The 17,974-nt window shown below is 55.0% G+C and overlaps 1 protein-coding gene and 2 non-coding genes across 3 annotated transcripts in view; 2 read left to right on the forward strand and 1 right to left on the reverse strand.

Annotated features, from left to right (window-relative positions):
* The first annotated feature begins 3,787 nt into the window (after nt 1–3,787).
* On the forward strand, nt 3,788–3,859 carry TRNAC-GCA (transfer RNA cysteine (anticodon GCA)). The gene has a single exon. It is a non-coding gene; the product is annotated as a tRNA-Cys (tRNA).
* Nucleotides 3,860–5,561: 1,702 nt separating this feature from the next.
* On the reverse strand, nt 5,562–5,633 carry TRNAC-GCA (transfer RNA cysteine (anticodon GCA)). Its single transcript has one exon. It is a non-coding gene; the product is annotated as a tRNA-Cys (tRNA).
* A 707-nt stretch (nt 5,634–6,340) lies between these two features.
* Nucleotides 6,341–17,974, forward strand: part of LASP1 (LIM and SH3 protein 1) — a 39,839-nt gene continuing 28,205 nt past the window's right edge. Inside the window, exons 1-2 of the mRNA XM_025859290.2 lie at nt 6,341–6,577; nt 13,851–13,945. Of these exons, the coding sequence (XP_025715075.1) occupies nt 6,509–6,577; nt 13,851–13,945 (164 nt within the window). The 5' untranslated portion in view covers nt 6,341–6,508. The remainder of the gene's footprint in view (nt 6,578–13,850; nt 13,946–17,974) is intronic.

The raw sequence follows: 17,974 nt of genomic DNA on the forward strand, positions 1-17,974 counted from the left end.
GTGTGTGTGTGTGTGTGTGTGTGTGTGTGTGTGTGTGTGTGTGTGTGTGTGTGAATGGGATTCCTTCTCTCCATCAACGACAGGCTTTTCTACCTCTGGCGTCTGGGAATTCTTCTGTGCATTGCCGGCCTCCCTGCCTGCAACCCGAGCTGCACTGAATCCCCAGCCCCGTGCTTTGTGCAAGAGAGGAAATGCTTCCCCTGTCCTTCTTCAGACCCTCTCTTCTTCTGTACCAGACGAGCTTCTATTGTCTCCATTCTCAGCATCTTCAGTCACTTCCTCTCCCCTGGCCTCTTCAAACATCAACAGGTTTCCCCTAGATCGGGAAGCCCTTCCTTTGCTTTGTACAGCTGCAGTCGCTTGCACATTTCTTCTTTCTTGATACCCATTTTTAAGAAAGCCAGTGACTTCATTTCTTTCATTATCAATGACCTGTCTCTGCAGTTCTGCTACTCTGCATTTGCCTTCCTGACTGTCAGTAATTTTTTCCCCTGGAGTATGTATCTTGGTTCTCCAACTGGATTGTAAGTTCCTTGAGGGCAGGGATCACTTTGCATTCCTCCTTGTTTTCCCCACAGTAGTTGGCACAGCGTCTGCCTGGTTCACTATACACCCTAGTTTGTACTTGCCAGCCAAACCACAATCCTGATAAAACTCAACTACCACATTACACCAAGCTAGCACCCAAGCCACTGAATTTTGCTGGGGAAGAGCTCACAAGTCCTATGTCACTTCATCAATCTCAAACAGGCTAGAGTTCCCTGTCTAGAATTCTTACACCACTGGCTGGCTAGGTTCACGTTCTCACTCTCCAAAATGTCTATTTCCCACACTTTCTCCTGTCTCAAACCTTCCATATCTTATCTCTCCTCACTCTCTTAGCTGAAGAGCTGGCCTGTTTCTTCCATTTTGGAGAAAATCAGAATCAGAAGCAGTGGTGTGCTGGTAAATGGCTAACAATGGGCTTCGAAAGACCTGGTTTATAGCATTTGCTAATTCCCACGGTGCAAATACTCCCACCTGCCAATTTCAAGCTACCACAAGGAAGTCAACTGGCTTTTAAAATTCCTGAAAATTAAATCATCAGTTCTCACAAGCAGTATGAGCCAAGTCTAGCACACTTCTGGGATTTACTACCTCCTTCGTCAACTCCCCACTGTACACTGACAACTCCCAGAATTACATTTCCAGCCCAGACCTCTCCCTGGTCCCCAGAATTCACTGGATCTTCAACTACATACTTAACATCCCCTCTTCAATATCTATGGAGCACCTCACTCTTAACATGTTGACCCATATTAGCATGTGAAGTCCATGAGGACAGGGGGCTATACTGTTTTACTTTCTGGGTAAGAGTTTTAAAAAGAAACTTAATTTTTTCCCTTCTAAACTTACTCCTTTTCCGGTATTCTTTATCTCAGGAAAACACACCACCATCCACCCAGATGGTGAAGACAAAAAAGAAGAGTCACTCTTGATTCTTCTCTTTCGCTCCTCCTCCTCAAGGCATCCAAATTACAGGAAGCATGTAGCTTCTCTTCGATGGCCCATCTGGAGGCCTACACTCCTCTCCAGCTCTGCTGTTCCCATGGTAGTAGGCTAAATAATGGCCCTCCAGATATGTCCATGTGCCAGTCCCCTTGTGAATGTGTTAGCTTATAAGATAAAAGGCAGATGTGGTTGCAGTTAAGAATCTTGAGTTGGGGAGATTATCCTGGATTATGTGGATAAACTCAATTGAATCACAAGGGTCCTTATGAGAGAGAAGCAGGAGGATCAGAGTCAGAGACAGAGAGAAGATGTAAGGATGGATGCAGAGATCAGAGGGTGAGAAGATACTACCTTGGCTTTGAAAATGGAGGAAGGGGCCATGAGCCAAGAAATGCCGGTGGCCTCTGGAAGCTACAAAAGCCAGGGAAACTGATGCTCTCCTAAAGCCTCCGAAGGAACACAGGCATGTCAACATCTTTTTTTTTCTTTTTAAAGATTTTTATTTATTTATTTGTCAGAGAGAGAGAGCACAAGCAGGGGGAGCAGTAGAGGGAGAGGGAGAAGCGGGCTCCCCACTGAGCAAGGAGCCTGATGTGGGACTTGAGCCCAGGACCCCAGGATCATGACCTGAGCCAAAGGCAGACGCTTAATGACTGAGCCACCCAGGTGTCCCCAGGCATGTCAACATCTTGAGTTTAGCCCAGTGAATTTGATTTTGGAATTCTGACCTCCAGAAGTGTAAGATAATATTTTTGTGTTGTTTTAAGGAAATAAGTTGGTGGTGGTTTGTTATAGCAGCAATAGGAAAGAAGTCCACTATTGTAGTCTAAGACACCACCACCATCTCTTGCCTGCACTACTGCAATAGAATCCTAACCTGTCTCTCTGGGTCCGTCTTTTTCTTCTCCTTTATTGTGGCAAGAACACTTAACATGAGATCTACCCCCTTCGTAGATTTTTGAAGATTTTATTTATTTGTTTGTTTGTTTGTTTGTTTATTTGAGAGAGAGAAAGAGTGTGTGCATGAGCAGGGGGAGGGGGAGAGGCAGAGAATCTCAAGCAAACTCTGTGCTGAGCATAGAGCCCGATGTGGGGCTCAATCTCACGACCCTGAGATCATGACCTGAGCAGAAACAAAACCAAGAGTTGGACGCTCAACGTACTAAGCCACCCAGATGTCCCTTCACAGATTTTTAAGTGTACAATACAATATTGTTAGCGATAGGCACAATATTGTATAGCAGATCTCTAGAATTTATTCATCTTGTATACCTGAAATTTTATGCCCATTGGTTAACAACAACAACCCATATCTCTTTCCTCATCCCTGGCCACCACCCTTCTACTCCCTACTTCTGGGAGTTCAATTGTTTTAGATGTCTCATATAAGTGGAATTATTCAGTGTTTGTCCTTCTGTGATTGGCTTATTTCACTTAGCATAATGTCCCATGTTGTCAAATATTGCAAAATTTCCTGCTTTTTAAAGGCTGAGTAATATTCCACTGTGTGTATTCTCTAAGTCCATTCTTGACTCCCCATACATCTTCCCCACAGCAGTGTGGGTGATGATCTCAAATCCCCGCTCAAAACCGTCCAATGGCTGGCTTTTCATCCATATGCAATAAAATCCATACTCCTTGCCTTGGATTACAAGGCCCTTGATGGCCCTGGCTACCTGTCCAGCTCTTTTGAATTGCCCTCCCCTTGTCCACCTCTCCAGCCACTCTGGCTCTAGGGACTTGGTGGTAGTCATTCCCACTACCTAGAATGCCTGCTCTCCCAGGTAGCCAACTGTCCCTTTCATGTCTTTCAGATCCTAACTTTCTGGTTTGTCTTCACTAGACTTTAGACTTGGTGTGAGTGAGGACAGAAAGTATGTGTTGCACCTAACGTGGAATAGTTGCTCCATAAAAAGAGAGAGCGACCTCAAGAGAGTATAGGCAGGGAGTGCCTCTCAGTGGTGTCTTGTTAGCTGGGGTTTGTATTCTTTTTAGAGAGACCCGGGAAAAGGATTTCCTATCCAGTTTTGCAAAAGATTGTTTTCTGACTTCTTTGGGTAAAGAGATGGGTGGGGTTATGGATAGAGAATTGAGTCTATTTTGGAAAAGGCAGATTGATACCTGACTTCACATGTTTTCAAAATACCATGTCTTCTATTGGTATTTTGGTTCTGTCCCTCCTTACTAGAAAATTCAGTATCACCTAGCAAGAAGAAACCAACTTCCAACAAATAATTTTCAGGATGAAAAATTTAGGATTGCGGTAAAGAGAATTTAGCAGGCCTCTGCCAGCAGAGGGGGTATAGCTCAGTGGTAGAGCATTTGACTGCAGATCAAGAGGTCCCCGGTTCAAATCCGGGTGCCCCCTTGGCTACCTTTACTGTTTTTCACAGTTGTTCAGGTATAACCCGGACTTCTATAGGTCCTAAATCCGAAACTCTTTGGAATCCTGGTCTCTTCCACTTGGCTGATTTCCACCCCCCAGGTACTTGTTCCTTGTACCTGAGAAGCAAAGAGCAACGCCCCAGAGGTTGAACAGTGATTATTGCCCTGTCCAGTCTTACGGTATACCTCAACTCAGGGGCAAGAAGCCCACTGTGGGTAAAAAAGGAAGCACCAGACATTTTTCATCTCTGAGACAGTTTGAGATCTATTGGTTTAATGTTAATTATAGTTTTCTTTTTAGGTTAACAATGGAGTGCCTGGTGGAGAAGGGGCGGAGAGGGAATATTATTTAGCCTAGTTCATACTCTGAGAAGACTAGAACAGAATCCAAGTTCAGAAGGTTTATCTACGTGGTTGAGAAGTTTAAGACCCAGCACAAATAGAAGAATGGTCAAAAGTAGATGGCTTTCTCCTTCTTTATGTTAGCTCAAAGGGAGGGCTTTGGCCTGATAAAAGTGCAGGTGGCAAATCTGAGGCCTACTGTCCAGAAAAGGGGTGAAAAGCTAGCTATTCCCTGGGATTGGGCTTTGCACCCCGACAGTGGTTCTGCTCAGTCTCCATGCCCAGGCTTCTGACGCCTCTCACAGTTATGAGAGCCATGGGGAAAAATGCACTCAAGTATTCCCCAAGGGCTCCAAAGGATGACACAACCAGATTCCGGGTTTAAAATATCACAGCTGCCCCCTGACCCAGGCAGCATGAATCTCCCTTTCTCCTTTATTTTTCCTTTTTTTGGGCAAAATCTAGTCGAGGGGGATGCCCTTGCTGCCTTCACACATTGTTTCCCTGTGGCCCAACAATGTTAACTGTCAGGAAGCCAACAGGTATCTGTCCCACCTTTAGGTTGTGAAACACAATTGCCTCCTATTACTAGTTCAGTGGTTCTCGAAGTGTGGCCCCCTGACCAGCAGCAGCAGCAGCGCCCAGGAACTGGTTACAAATGCAAATTCTTGAAGTTCCACTCCAGGCCTACAGAGTCAGAAACTGGGGGTGTCTCAACAAGCTCCTCTGGTAATTCTGGTGCACGCTCAAGTTTGAGAGTCATTGCCTTAGTATATATCAGTTTGCATCCGGATGTAACTTTATTTTTGTAAATTAAAATGAGCCTATGGGTGTGAATTCGCCATTTTAACATTCTTGAAGGGCTTTCACTCTGCCCGTGTCATGAGCAAGAGGGAAGGGTGAACACGACAGGTCCATGACACCTTACTTAAAAAAGAAAGTTGAAGTTGGGGAAAGGTTGTGTTTGTGGGTTTCCCTCTCTTGACCATCCACCTCCCCTATCGGAAACGGAAAGCCAAGTTGGGGGAGTAATCTTGTCCTCTGACCCGGGCGCCTCGAACTGCCTGACACTCCTGAGGTTGCTGGCGGTGGCCGCAGAAATCCCGACAAGTCTGGCGCGGATAATAGGGAACTGCAGCTTTTGAACATGGTTTGTGCGCGCACCCACACCTCCTCCTTTTGCTGGGTACAAAGCAAAATCAAAAGCTCTTTGCTAAGGTTGAAAAATGAGGAAGGCATTTGTAAGAATTCGACTTTCGGTTTTCTTTTTAACCTAGGATCCAACGTTCAATAGTAAATCCAATTTATTAAATGCTCGTGTCAGAGTGAAGGAAAAACCACGAAGGGGGCACCCGGATTTGAACCAGGGACCTCTTGATCTGCAGTCAAATGCTCTACCACTGAGCTATACCCCCACGCCACTGCCGCTCCTGGACATGACTCTTTGGGTACTAAAACACTGCTACACTGAGGGTAGGAAGTAAAAGTAAGGGGAAAGGAATGAAGAAAGGGGGCCAAGCGGAGACCAGAAGGTGTCCGGACCCGGAAAACCCGGGAAAGCCGCAAGGCAGAGCGCGGGGAAGGAAGAACTAGCCGGGGCTGCGAGGCGCCGCGTCCAGGCTGTAGGGACGGCTTCCGCCCTACAAATGTGGGAAAGGATGTGGGGGAAGGGAGGCTAGCTGAGGGGCGGGGCGGGGCAGGGGCTTCCCGTTCCGTCCGCAGGTTCAAGCCAGGTATCGACCCGCACAAAGGAAAGTCCCCGAATCTGGTGAATCCAATCCGGCGTTCGGGAGGATTCCAGCCCCACCCTCGACGGGTGCGAGGGGTTGGCCCGCCTCCCGCAGCCCGGGCGCCCCAGTTGTGCGGCCAGACCGGCTCCGCGCCGCCTCCAGCGCCAAGAGGTCCCTGGCCTCCGGGCGCGCTGCTCGTGGGCACCTTCGGCCGGAGAGCGCCGGGGTACTGGGGACCCTCGGGACGCACCTAGGCGCGCGCCTCCGGCCCCGCCGCCCTCCCCGGAATCCGCCCCCGCGTAGCCCCACGTCGCCCGGGAAGCGCGCCGCTCGCGCGCGCCCTTGCCCGCGCCCGCGGCGCGTCCCCGCCCCGGTGCAGCCCCTCCTCCCCGCTGTGTTTATTAGGGGAAGGAGGGCGGAGGCGGAGGCCAGTTCTCCAGCTCCAGCCGCCGTCGCCGCTCCCTCTGTAGTTGCAGCCGCGGCCGCCTCCCGCCAGCTCGCTCCGGGGAAAGAGAACGCGCGCGAGCTCGGGCGTCCCCGCCCCAGCCCTTCCCGGAGCCATGAATCCCAACTGCGCCCGGTGCGGCAAGATCGTGTACCCCACGGAGAAGGTGAACTGTCTGGATAAGGTGAGCCCCGGGATCCGGAGGCGCGTCGTTGCAATCCCCGAGCTATGCTCGGGATTAGGGGTGGAGAGAAGGGCCGGGTCGGTGCCGCCTCATCCCCGCCATCCCGGGAGGAGGAACGGAGGGCGGTGTCACGGGGTATGGGGACAGACCCCAGTCTGGAAACCGGGAGATCTGCGGCGCGGCAGGGAGTCCACGCGTGGCGGCAGCCACTGCTGGAGAATATGGGCTCTGTGCCCTGGGGCTGGGAGGACGGAAGAGGAGTAGGGAGGCCAGGCCCCGGGGTGGGGGGGTGGGGGAAGGTTAGGGGTGCAGTCCCGCCCCCTAGGGCCGGGAGAGTGAGAGGAGACGGCCGCTCCCTTTCCCCGCCGCGCTGAGCGCCAAGTAGGCGGAAGCGCGGGGCGCTGGGCGGAGGGGGAGGGGGAGGGGGAGGGGGAGGGGGCGGCGGGGGGGCGGGGCAGAGACTGGGGGGCCCAGCGAAACCCGCAGCTCTGGCCGCAAATGGCCGGACTTCATGGCCTGGAGACCCGGGGCCGGAGCTATCAGCCGGCCAGTGTTGCATCTGGTGAACTGGGCTTCGGATGAGGACCCAAGCCTCACTGCGAGACCCCCTTTTTTTGGACGACCTGTACTCCCCTCGGTGGTTCCGCGCTTAATAGACTAGCAGACCTCCTCCATAGCTTCCCAGCCCCCACCTTAAATTAGAAGCCAACTCCCGGGGCTGGGCCGCCCTGCCAGAGCGGGGCGGGGTCGGGTGCTGGAGTAGGGTGGATGGGGGGTGCTTTGCAGAGATCTCCTGAAATTGTGCTCAGAGCCTGAGACCGGCTTGTAGAACAAAGAGCTAACTTTTCAAAGCAGGTTTCCCCAATGAAGGGTGGGGTTGGCTGAGTTCTGGGGAAGCCCAGAAAAGGGGGGGGTGTTAGGGAGAGGGGAAGGTGGCCTTCTGGAAATTCACGGTCCCCTGGGGGCCCTTACGCATCGTCCTCCCCCCCCCCATCCGTGCTGTACTTATTCATCTGGTTGCTATTATACTTTTGGAGGGGGGTGAACAGTAGAACTGGGTGTTTCCAGCAGTTTCGGGTAGGATCCGGTCTTTTAAGCTTCCTAAGATCCTAATGCGATGCCTCCCCCTCCGCATCTTCTCCCCACTCTGGAGGAGAAGCCTCTGTGGTTTTGTCTCCTTTCCTTGTCATGCCTTTCACCCACCTCCCAAAGCTGACTCCACGTCCAAATATCCCCTCCTACCTGTCTGAACTGGTGGGGGTTGGGGGGCATGGGATGGAAGAGGGGTGCAGAGCCCTGGGGCCTGCTTCACTGAACACCTGGAGCCAGGTTTTGTTTGGGAAAGGATAGTTCATTGGATACTTTTTGTCTCTTCCTTCCCCCTTGGGATTGGAGCTTCCTCAGTGATCTTTAGCCACTGAGTCAGGGCAATGGGGTAGGGTTCCCAGGTCCTGAAATACACTTGAACTTCCTCTTGGAGGAAGGAGCTATATGGGGCTGTTGCTGTTTCGTTGTCTCTCTGGGCTGGGCAGGAGGAGAGGAGGGCCATATTGTGGGCACAAGCAGTGGGGGTGCTGACCTTCCCAAAGACCATGCCAGCTTCTGGAAGGCAGGACTTGAGCTTGGAGGCACTAGCTGAAGAACTAACTGTTCGGGGTTCTTGCCTTTCCTCGGTGGGAGGGATTTTGGCCTCTGCATTCCATGTGCCGCCCCCCCCCCCCATTCTCCATAATCATGAACTGGGAAGAGGCTGTGGGCTCTTTCACCTATATAAGGCAGAAGCAATATTTGGTGGAGGGTTTGCTTGGCCAGGCGTTGGGAGACTTGGTCCTAGTTCCAGGTCTGCTCCCACCAACTTTATGAATGGCTTTAGGCCTCAGTAGTCACCATCTGTCACATGGGTATGAATGATGTCATTTCCTTCGAGGTGGGGCAATGTACTGCAGTTGCTGCCAAAGTGCCTGGAAGGGAATGCGGTGTAGGCTGTGTCCTCCCTGTCTTTCTGGGATACTCGGTCCAGCCCCACACCCAGCTCCCTTATAAAGTCCTTTGGTGCTGTGTGCCAGAGGTTGGGGGACGGGTAGGGATCCTGCAAGATGCCTTCTCCAGGGGTTCTACATGCCCTAGCTGGAAGAGGACATTCAGGTGGGGTTGCCCTGGGAAGTGGGAGATGGTGATTTCTCCCTCTTTTTAGAGCTCTCCTTACAGGCGGTGGCCCTGGGGAGACCTCCCCGCCTCCACTGAGCAGGAGGCCTAGAATATTCAGGTGTCAGACCTGTTCCTCCCAACCCTCTCCAGACGGTAAGCACAGGCACTTGGACTGGGGGGGACCTTGTTGCCAGAGCACCGAGACCTGGGAGGGGGGGGCAGTCAGTCTCATGGGTGCGGCTGCTAACCAACTTCCGAGGCCTCCCATTTACTGTAGGAGAGAGTCAAATTAGACTCATTTCACGACGATTGCCCTGTGGTACATAGTTCACGATGTGACCCAGAGCACAAGCTCCGTCCTTGCTGTTAGCTTTTTCTCCTACCTGAGCCTTATCTCCCAAAGGCTTAGGTGGGTAAAGGCCGTGTCACCGCTGATGGCCACCCTGCCCCCAACCGGCAGCACCCAGCGTGCTGTGCTTGCTGAATAAATATATATCAATGATGATGGCGTTTGAGGAGGGAGGTCGAAATGTGCTTCCTCAGAGGACTTCTGGGCTTAGAGCTGGGGGAGAAATGCGGTGACCTCATTCGCTTGTTCATTCAACAAATATTTATTGAGCACTTGCTTTGTGCCAGGCTCTCTGAATGGCTGCTGCAGGGCCTTTGGGGAGGAGGGGAGTCTGTGTCCCAGAACGTCCTCTACATTTGGAGAAGGGCGGAGTTTTGTCCCGGACCCTGTTGGGGACGCATTTGTATCCGGGGATCTGTACTGTCGAGTACTCTCCCCTGGCTTCCTTTCCCAGGCCCCTGAAAACAGGTGGAGACCTTCGGGAAGGGTAGAGGATTGGTAGGCTACTAGCTCCCCTTGGAACGCCTCGTTGGGAGGGTGCTCTGCCTCTGGTGGTCTGAGCCACCCCCCCCACAGGGGGCAGCAAGGTAGAAGGTGGCTGGGCTAGACTAGAGAGAGAAGGCAAGTCCACGTGGCCGTGGTGCCCCACTTTTACAGCTGAAGCTGAGCGTACCCCACGATCGCTTGGTGGAAGCTGAGCGTACCCCACGGTCACGTCGTGATCATCTGTTCACAGTAGCTACTACTGACTGCAATGTACCAGGTTCAGTCTTCACAAAACAGATGTGATTGCTCCATGAATTATGAACCCCATACATGGAGGCTCAGACAGATCATGTGGCTCATTCCCTGCTCAGCCAGAGATGGAATTCAAATCTAAAGTGCTTTGTGCTCAGCGTTTCTGCCCGTTCTATGTTTGCAAAAGGTACTTTTATTTACACCGTCTCGTAGTGTCCGTAGTGGTCCACCTCTTCCTGACCCTGGCCTGAGGAATGTTCTGGGCCTGGGCTCCTGTGTGGAGCTGGGGCACTAGGAATAATAATCTCCCCCTGGAAAATTGGGGAGGTGCAGCCAAGGTCTATGCCTTTAAGCCGGCAGCCCAGGTGGTTGCCTGGGCTCGGATGGTGACCCCGGCCCGGCCAGGGGACAGCTGGTGTTGCTCCCGGAGGAGGGAGGCACTGTAACCCTTGGCAACAGGAAGGGAGGGAAGGGCTTCATCCTCCAACCCTGAGTCATGGCCACCCCGGGCAGCCTGGGTGCAGAGGACGAGGTGCCAGGCTGCAGGCACAGTGACCTGAGGTTCGCCGCATTCCCCTCCCCCAGAACTGTGAGAGCCGCTTCCCCCAGCTGCACAGTGATGCCGGAGAGAGGCTGGCCCAAGCCTTGACCACGTGTGGGGGATCTTGCTTCTGCCCCCACCAGCCTGCATTTGCCTTTCTATGGAGTGGGGCTTCCGAGGAATGGATGGAGCTCTGAAGGTGCAAGTGGAGGGGCCTTGTGGGCACTACTGGAGCCCAGAGACAGGCTGAGAGGCTTCTAACTGGCCCCCCCAATGTCTGGTTTTTGTGACGAGGTGAGGGAAACAGTGGACTTCCTGCAGGCAGCAGGAAGGATTAGAGCTGCATGCCCAGAGGTGCACTTTGCTCTCCTGAGGCTAGAGTCGCAGGAATGCATCTCTGAAATCTTACCTGGGGCCTCCAGGAAAGTGGGGGGGGGGGGAATCTTGCTTGCCACAGGGCCTGTGGGGCAGGGGAGGGAGGCAGACAGGTCATTGTGGGGCTGTACTGACTTAGTTCCCTGTGTCCTTCACCAGACCGATGGAAATGGGGATGGGGTGTCCTTCATCTTGGGATACCCCTGGGGTCCCCAGCCCCGGCTTGGGGCCCCCAGGGGCTGTTGGGTGAGTTGCCATCTTCTCCTCCCCCTTGCACGCCTCCCCCGCCCTTGCCCAAAGGGGACACAGTAGCCGGAGCTGCTGGATTTTCTTTAACCTTGGAGCCCTCGTCTAGAGGGGAAGCAGCTCTTGGCGCCGGGCTTGGAGCCTGCATCTGGGTCATCTCGTCCCTCCCACGCCCCCGCCCCGCACCTCTGTGAGACCACTCTGCAGATGGGGAGCCTGAGTTCAGTAGCATCGCTGGAGGCCATCAGTCCGCTCTCGTTTTCGTTACCCCGCTCCTGAGCCCCCTGTAAGGGAGCAGGGGACTACTGCCGGCCTCTCATGCGCCCAGCCGAGAGCATGGTGTCTCTGGGGCTGAGCGGGGGAAGAACTGCTGGTGGAAATGGGCCCCATCCCCTGCTGGGGGCTCCCTTTCCTCCAAAAGGCAGCTGGGAGGTCTCTTGTGGCACTCCCGTACCCCCAGCCCGGCCAGTATACTCTGCCCCCCTTCCTGAGGGGTTCGGCTCCTGGGCGGGGACCTGGCCATCTCCCTCTTTCCCTGTGTCTCCCCCAAGTCTATCAGGAGGCAGCTTTGGAGGTCCCCAGCCCTAGGACAGTGCGTATTCCTGCATATGTGTGTGTGTGTGTGAAAGTGGGTCATGGTCCGGATTCCAGAGAATGTTTTTCCTGGCAGGCCCCTGAGGGGGTGGGGGGAGGTGGAGGCCCAGGCAGGGGCCTGTGCAGCTAGGCAGGCAGAGGCCAGCAGACTGGGTGGTGACAGGGCTGGGGCACTCTGCCAGCACCTTCCAGGCATTGGCTGGGGGGAAAGGAGCTGTCACTTCGGGGGGGCCGATGGGGGGCAGGGACTACCCTGTTCTAGTTCTCCAGCCAGGTTGTGTGTGTGCTGGGGTTTTGTACTGGGAGCAGTCTGGGCTGAGCTCTGGGATAAGCCCAGATGGGGGTGAGGGCCAAGCTTAACACCAGCCATTCCTTTGCTTCCAGACTTCCAGCTGGCCTTCTTCCCAAAAGAGTGGGTCTCCTATCTTCATTTACTATTCCACCTTGGGCGAGTCTCCTTGATAGGGAAAGTACTCTGCGAGAAGGCGCTTACCCCCACATTATCCCCTGGTCTCTGGTTGAGGTGGGCCAGGGTGATATCCCAGCCTCTCAGCTTCCTTTTTTCTGCCCCCTCCCAAGTATCCCAGAGGTGCCCGTTGGCTGGGCAGCACGTTTATTTTTTATTTTTTTTTTAAAGATTTTTTATTTATTTATTTGAGAGAGAGAGAGAATGAGAGATAGCACGAGAGGGAAGAGGGTCAGAGGGAGAAGCAGACTCCCCGCTGAGCAGGGAGCCCGATGCGGGACTCGATCCCGGGACTCCAGGATCATGACCTGAGCCGAAGGCAGTCGCTTAACCGACTGAGCCACCCAGGCGCCCTGGGCAGCACGTTTAGAAGGGCACTGACTTGGGAGAATTCCTTAACAGGTGGCTGAGAGCCAGCTCTGTGCTGGGCACCTTCGGAAGTCTCCCCCTGGGCCCTTCCCTGGCTCCTGGCCTCCTCCTCTGAGGCGTCAGGAGTGTCTTCCTCTGACTGCTAGGAAATGGGGCAGAGGCAGGCCCACCAGGTCACCGGACAGCCCAGATTCTGGGGTCCTGGAAGCTGGACTCTGGGTCGGTGTTGATCCTGGGGCCTCATCCTGGGCTGCCGAGGGGCGTGATCTCTCGATCTCTGTCTCATTGGCGTGGGTTTGCCTGGGCATCACCATTTCTCAGGATGCGGGCACTTCTGTCACATCGGTCCTCCTTCCCTTCTGGTCTTCGATGCTCTTCCCCTCGACGGCCCCGCCCCATGGTTTGCTCCCTGGGTTTTGCTGGAGTCTTACCTGCCACTCATTCGCACACGCACTGTAGCTGTGGTTGGGCACGGTGGAGCCACCCCTGCTCCCCAGCACACACCAACCTCCACCGGGAGCTGCTGAGCCCCCTCGGCTGGGTTTGTACCTGTCGCGGTGCCCGGCACCTAACATTCGGGTACTTAGAGGGGCCAGGCACTGTGCTGAGTGCTTTACAGGTGATTTCTCATTTAGTGCTCAGTATTTGGTATTATTTTTACGTTCATTCTGCACACGTGGAAATGGCTCGGAGGCATGGGCCCTGACCGAGGAGCTCACAGGGCTCGTCCCCCGTGGGGCATACCCTCCAGGCAGAGCTCTGTAGTGCTTCGGAGGGAGGGGGGTGCGGGGGGGCCTCTCCTACCAGTTACCTGGCTGGGGCTGGAAGAAGGGTGAGGGAAGGTAGAAAGGGTACAGGTGTGGTGACCAGAGCTTGGGGCACCCCCCCACTCTGGTCACAGGGGCGGGGGGCCCAGGAGGCGGGAGGTGAGAGATGAACAGCCCCAGGGTAGGGGGGGCCCTGGAGTGGGAGTAAGACATGCCGGGCTTCCGGCCCAGGGCATGGCGGCTGGGACCCCCTCCGCTTCTCTAGACCTTGTCAGGGCTGAGGCGCTGCCCCTCCGAGTTCAGCAGCAGTGGCTTCTTAGCAACCCCGGTGCAGCTTTGCATCAGCAAGGAGGCTTCTCCGGCTGGGGGTGTGTGTTGGGGAGGCAGCAGGAGTGGTCTGGGGGCGATGGAACCAACCTGCTGGGGGCCTTTTTCTGCACTCACCCAGCCTGTCTGCCCGCCTTCCGCTCCCGACAGCTCCAACAGCTGACCGGTGGGGAGTGGGGAAGGGGAGGCGGGTGTCGTCAGCTTTCGGAGCCTGTGACTCGAGATGGCCCCGGATCACCCAGGGTGATGCTGTGATCCATCTCTGCGACGGAGTGCTCCTTCCTGGGGCTCGAGTCCCCCCTTCCCGAAGTCCTTGTGTCTCATGGCTCTCCTCCCTCTGCCTCTGTCCCTAGTTCTGGCACAAAGCATGCTTCCACTGCGAGACCTGCAAGATGACACTCAACATGAAGAACTACAAGGGCTACGAGAAGACCCCCTATTGCAACGCGTGAGTCCTGCCTCCCTCCCTCCTCCTTCCTCCTGTTCCAGGATGTTCCACTGCCGCACAATACCTGATAAGCACTCGTCACCTTTAGGCCTCACCTCAGCCGGATGAAGTAAGGGCTGCTGATAGGCCCATTTTACAGGCAGGGAAACTGAGGCCGGGGAAGGGAACGGACTTGCCAGATGACATGGCTAGTGAGGGGCTGGTTCAAACCCAGTAAGCATGCTTCTCTCTGCCAAGCAAGCCTGTTCCCTCCCCTGCGCTCTGCTGCAAGAGTGGGGCCCAGTGCGGCCCTTCAGAAGACAGTGCTTTGCCCTGTTGTGTTTGCCTTTCCTCATTTCTGTCTCTTCCTTGCCCCTGCCAGAGGGTCTGGGCCCTAGGCTTTGGGGGCTTCTAGCTCCAGCCCTTCCTGGTGTTCATCCCTTGAGAACCAGGGGCAACATGCAGGGGGCGCCTGGCCTGGGGGCAGATCTCTTTCCTCCCTTCCCGGTGAGGGAGGCTGTGGAAGGCTGTGGAATCCTTCATGTCTTTCCCAGTGGAGTTGGCTGGGGGTCTGTCCCTTCTGCACGGGAACCTGCAGCCCATCCTGCTGCGGGGTGGTAGGGAGAGGTAGGGTAGGACACCATCCAGAAGGACACCCCCTTCCCATCCTGTGCAGTTCCAGAGAGTATACCACCTGCAAGCTGACCTCATATGCAGCAACTGGAAACTCAGCGTGGGGGCCACTGCGTGTGCGGGACCTCACGCCCCACCTGCCAGGTGAGGGCTTCAGAAGGTCAAGTCACTAAGTAGTGGCAAAATCAAAATTCAGAAACATCCAGGATCTGACTTGAGTCCAGGCTTTTTCTCCGTCACGAGGCTCTTTGCCGCTGAAGTTCACCAAGGGAGGGAACACTGGGACTCAGCTAAAAGGGCTGGGGGCTTAAGCCCCGTTGAAAGGCTATCTCTCCCTTACAGCACCCCCAGTGCCCTCTGAACCCCACTGTGTCATCTACCTGGGGTTTGGACATCCATCAGGCATTTCCTGCCTGCTAGCTGCTCTCTGCCAGCCTGAGCCAGGTGCTGGCAAAAAGAGATTTCTGGAAGCACCTTGGACGTTGTCCCTTCTGGGAGGGACTGGGGCCCTGGGAAGGTTGCCCCCCCCCCCCCCCCCCGGGGAAGAAGGAGGGTCACAGCTCTGTCCTGGCTCCTCCTTCAGCTACCTCTGCTCTTCTATTAGCTTCCACTGATGTCTTCCCCCTACCAACCCCTCCCACCCCCCCAAGGGAAATGGGACATTCTTAGAATTCTTAAGGGCTCACACAAGCCCTGATTCTCTGCCACTTCCTCCCTCTGTTGGGGAGTGGGGTGGGGTTCAGTAAAGCCAGAGGCCAGGGGCAGTGTAACCCCTTCGTGGCTGAACCACGCGAAGCTGGATGCTGGGCACCGAGGCTCCTTTGGGGGCAGCTGCTGAGCCTCTGCCCCTCCAGGCAGAAATGTGGCTGAGCCCGGAGCCTGGTGTGGGTGGCAGGGACTGATGCTTACTTACGTCTCTTCCTAAGACTCTAGTAGCCTAGAATTCAGTGAGCATTGGGAGTTGGTGAAAGAAGTCAGAGGCTTGTCCTTGTTTTTTCTGCATTTTCTCAGCCTGGTGTCAGAGTCCCAGCTTAGCTGTTCTACCCTCTTCTGGGGAGGGTGCAGCAAGTGGGGCTGGGGACTCCTGCAGGTGTTGGGGTCTCCAGGGAAGGCAGAAGATGAAGCAGCTCTTCCCGGATGCTGCTTCCCAACTGCCCAGGCAGAGAGGTTCCTGTCTCTCTCCTGGCCCCTGGCCAGAGAAGCAGGTTGGCCCCTTGTTCCCCCAGCCTTTATAGCCCTAGCCTCTGCCCGGCCCCATTGACCTTTGGCCCAGCTGGGGTGTTATCTAGGGAGGACTCCGAATGAGAATGAGGGCGGAAGCCTTGGTGGATGTGTGGCCCCCCGCTGTGTCTCACTGTGTCTCACTTCAGCCAGGAGTGTGGAGAGTTGCACCTTGCCCAAGGCACTCACTCCCTCAGCCGGGCTTCTGCTGAGCAGTGGGTCTGGGCCCGCCAACCTGACCTGGTGAGTCCAGAAGGAGCCGGATGTAGTAGGCCTGGCCTGCAGGGAGTATCCTCTGGACCTGTCCAAGCTTCAGGTTCTCCACGGTTACGAATTCCTCCCCAGGGATGCCGGCCCCTAAACCAAAGAGGATGAGCCCCTGCCACGTGCCAGGCCCTGTGCTGACGTCCCCTCTCATTTCCCCCTGTTCCCTTTCTGCCTCTGGCCCCATCCTCCAGTGGCATTCAGGTTCTTGAATCTTGGGGTTTCCCAGGGTGTAGCTGTGCCCCCACTCCCCTCCTGGCCTTGCTTTGTAGACCTCAGGCCTGGCTTCCTTCCTTCTCAGCAGTACCTCCTGCTCAAGACCCAGAGGGGCTGGTGATCTCTCCCGGCACTTTGCCAGGGAGTTGGACCCCCTCTGTGGGGGAGGGCGTGAGTTTGTTGTGCAGGGAGGCTTCTGTGGTGTGCCTGTTTCTGGCCAGTCCCTGAGCCAGGATCTGGCAGAGCGGTGGTCAAGAGAGAAGAAGGCTGTCTGTCATTCCCCAGTGGCTTCTCAAGACTGAGATTTTAAAATGTTCTAGAAAGTGACTGTTAAGCAGCAAAAAGGCCTCTTCTATTTCTCTTCTTGCACCAGACTTGTTTTGGGGTTAGGCAGCAGAGAGAACAGGCTAGAGCTCATAGCCAGCCTGCTGGGCGGTCATGGACCCCCACAAACATGCCCTTAAACACACGCCTGGTGCGTATCCAGGCACACACGCTTGGATGTGGGGCCGGGGAGAAATGCCAAGGAGTCAGACTGAATGGGCGGTGTGTGTGTGTTCCCAGTTCCCAGGCACAGCCACCCGGGCATTGCTGTGACTAGGTAGAGGTGTGTCTTTCGGCTTGTGTACAGTGGCTGGTGGTATAAGAACCACCTTCAAATTCTTCCGCGAAACTTCCAGGTAGGTGGGGTGAGCCTGCTTGCTCCCTTGGTTAGGGGAATTTTTTATGCCCTCGATTATTTGTTTTGTAAACTATGTTTTGTGAAAGTGGAGCTCATGTGTCCACACGCACAAGCCTGCCCCTTTGTCTCCATGCAAATAGTCTAGGAGTGTGGAGGTCAGGGGTGGGGTGGGGGTGGGGAGAAGTGAGACCGGTCGTTCCCTCCTCCTTGGAGGCCAGGAGTTAATGGAGTTAGGCTGTGCACCCCAGGCAGAGATTCAGGCCAGGGGAACCAGCTTTTGGGGGTATCAAGTGTGGGGGTGGACATAGACCGGGGAAGGAAGGGGGGGACATTCAGATGCACCTTCCCCCTCTTCACTGAATACAGATTGCCAGATCCATCCTTCAGTTTCCTTGAGCTGTGTGGTGGGGGGCTGAGGACAGTGGAGATGGCCCAGGCTCCGGAGAACAAGGGACTATCATCCTGCTCCTTCCCTCAGGTCTCAAGAGTGTGGGGTGGGGTCTGTGCTGGTGGGATTGGGGGCTCAAAGTGTCTCTGGATTCTAGCAAACTGTCTCGAATCCCAGCTACTCTTAGGGATGGGGCGTTGGTGGGTAAATCCAGGACTGGGGCCTGGAGCTTTCCCACTTCCCTCTTTCCTGCCTCTGATTGGGAACAGTGAGATCAGATGTCCCAGGGAGCGGGTATCGTGCCAGGAGTGGGAGTGAGAGGGGCATGTGTGATGTGTGTTTGGGATGGAGGAGGCAGGCTCAACAGGGCATCCACAGTGGCCAGATGCACGGCCCCCAATACCACCACTCTCATCCCTAAAGCCTTACACGCAGAGATGTCGGGGCCTCAAGGAACCTCAGAGATCACTTTGTTTCCTAATGCCCCATTTTAGAGATGAGGAAACTGAGGCCCAGTGTTTGCATGCCTTGCCCAAATTGGCAGAATCACTTCTTTTTATGTACTGCCATCAGGGAGGGGTACCAGCTTTGATTTTTCATCTTGTCTCCAACGCCTGAGGGCTGGTAAGTTCTTCTTCACGTCTGG

This window comes from Callorhinus ursinus, unplaced genomic scaffold, assembly GCF_003265705.2.
Source record: "Callorhinus ursinus isolate GAN/ISIS: 27379988/994484 unplaced genomic scaffold, GSC_fseal_2.0 scaffold52, whole genome shotgun sequence".
Classification (NCBI taxonomy): domain Eukaryota; kingdom Metazoa; phylum Chordata; class Mammalia; order Carnivora; family Otariidae; genus Callorhinus; species Callorhinus ursinus.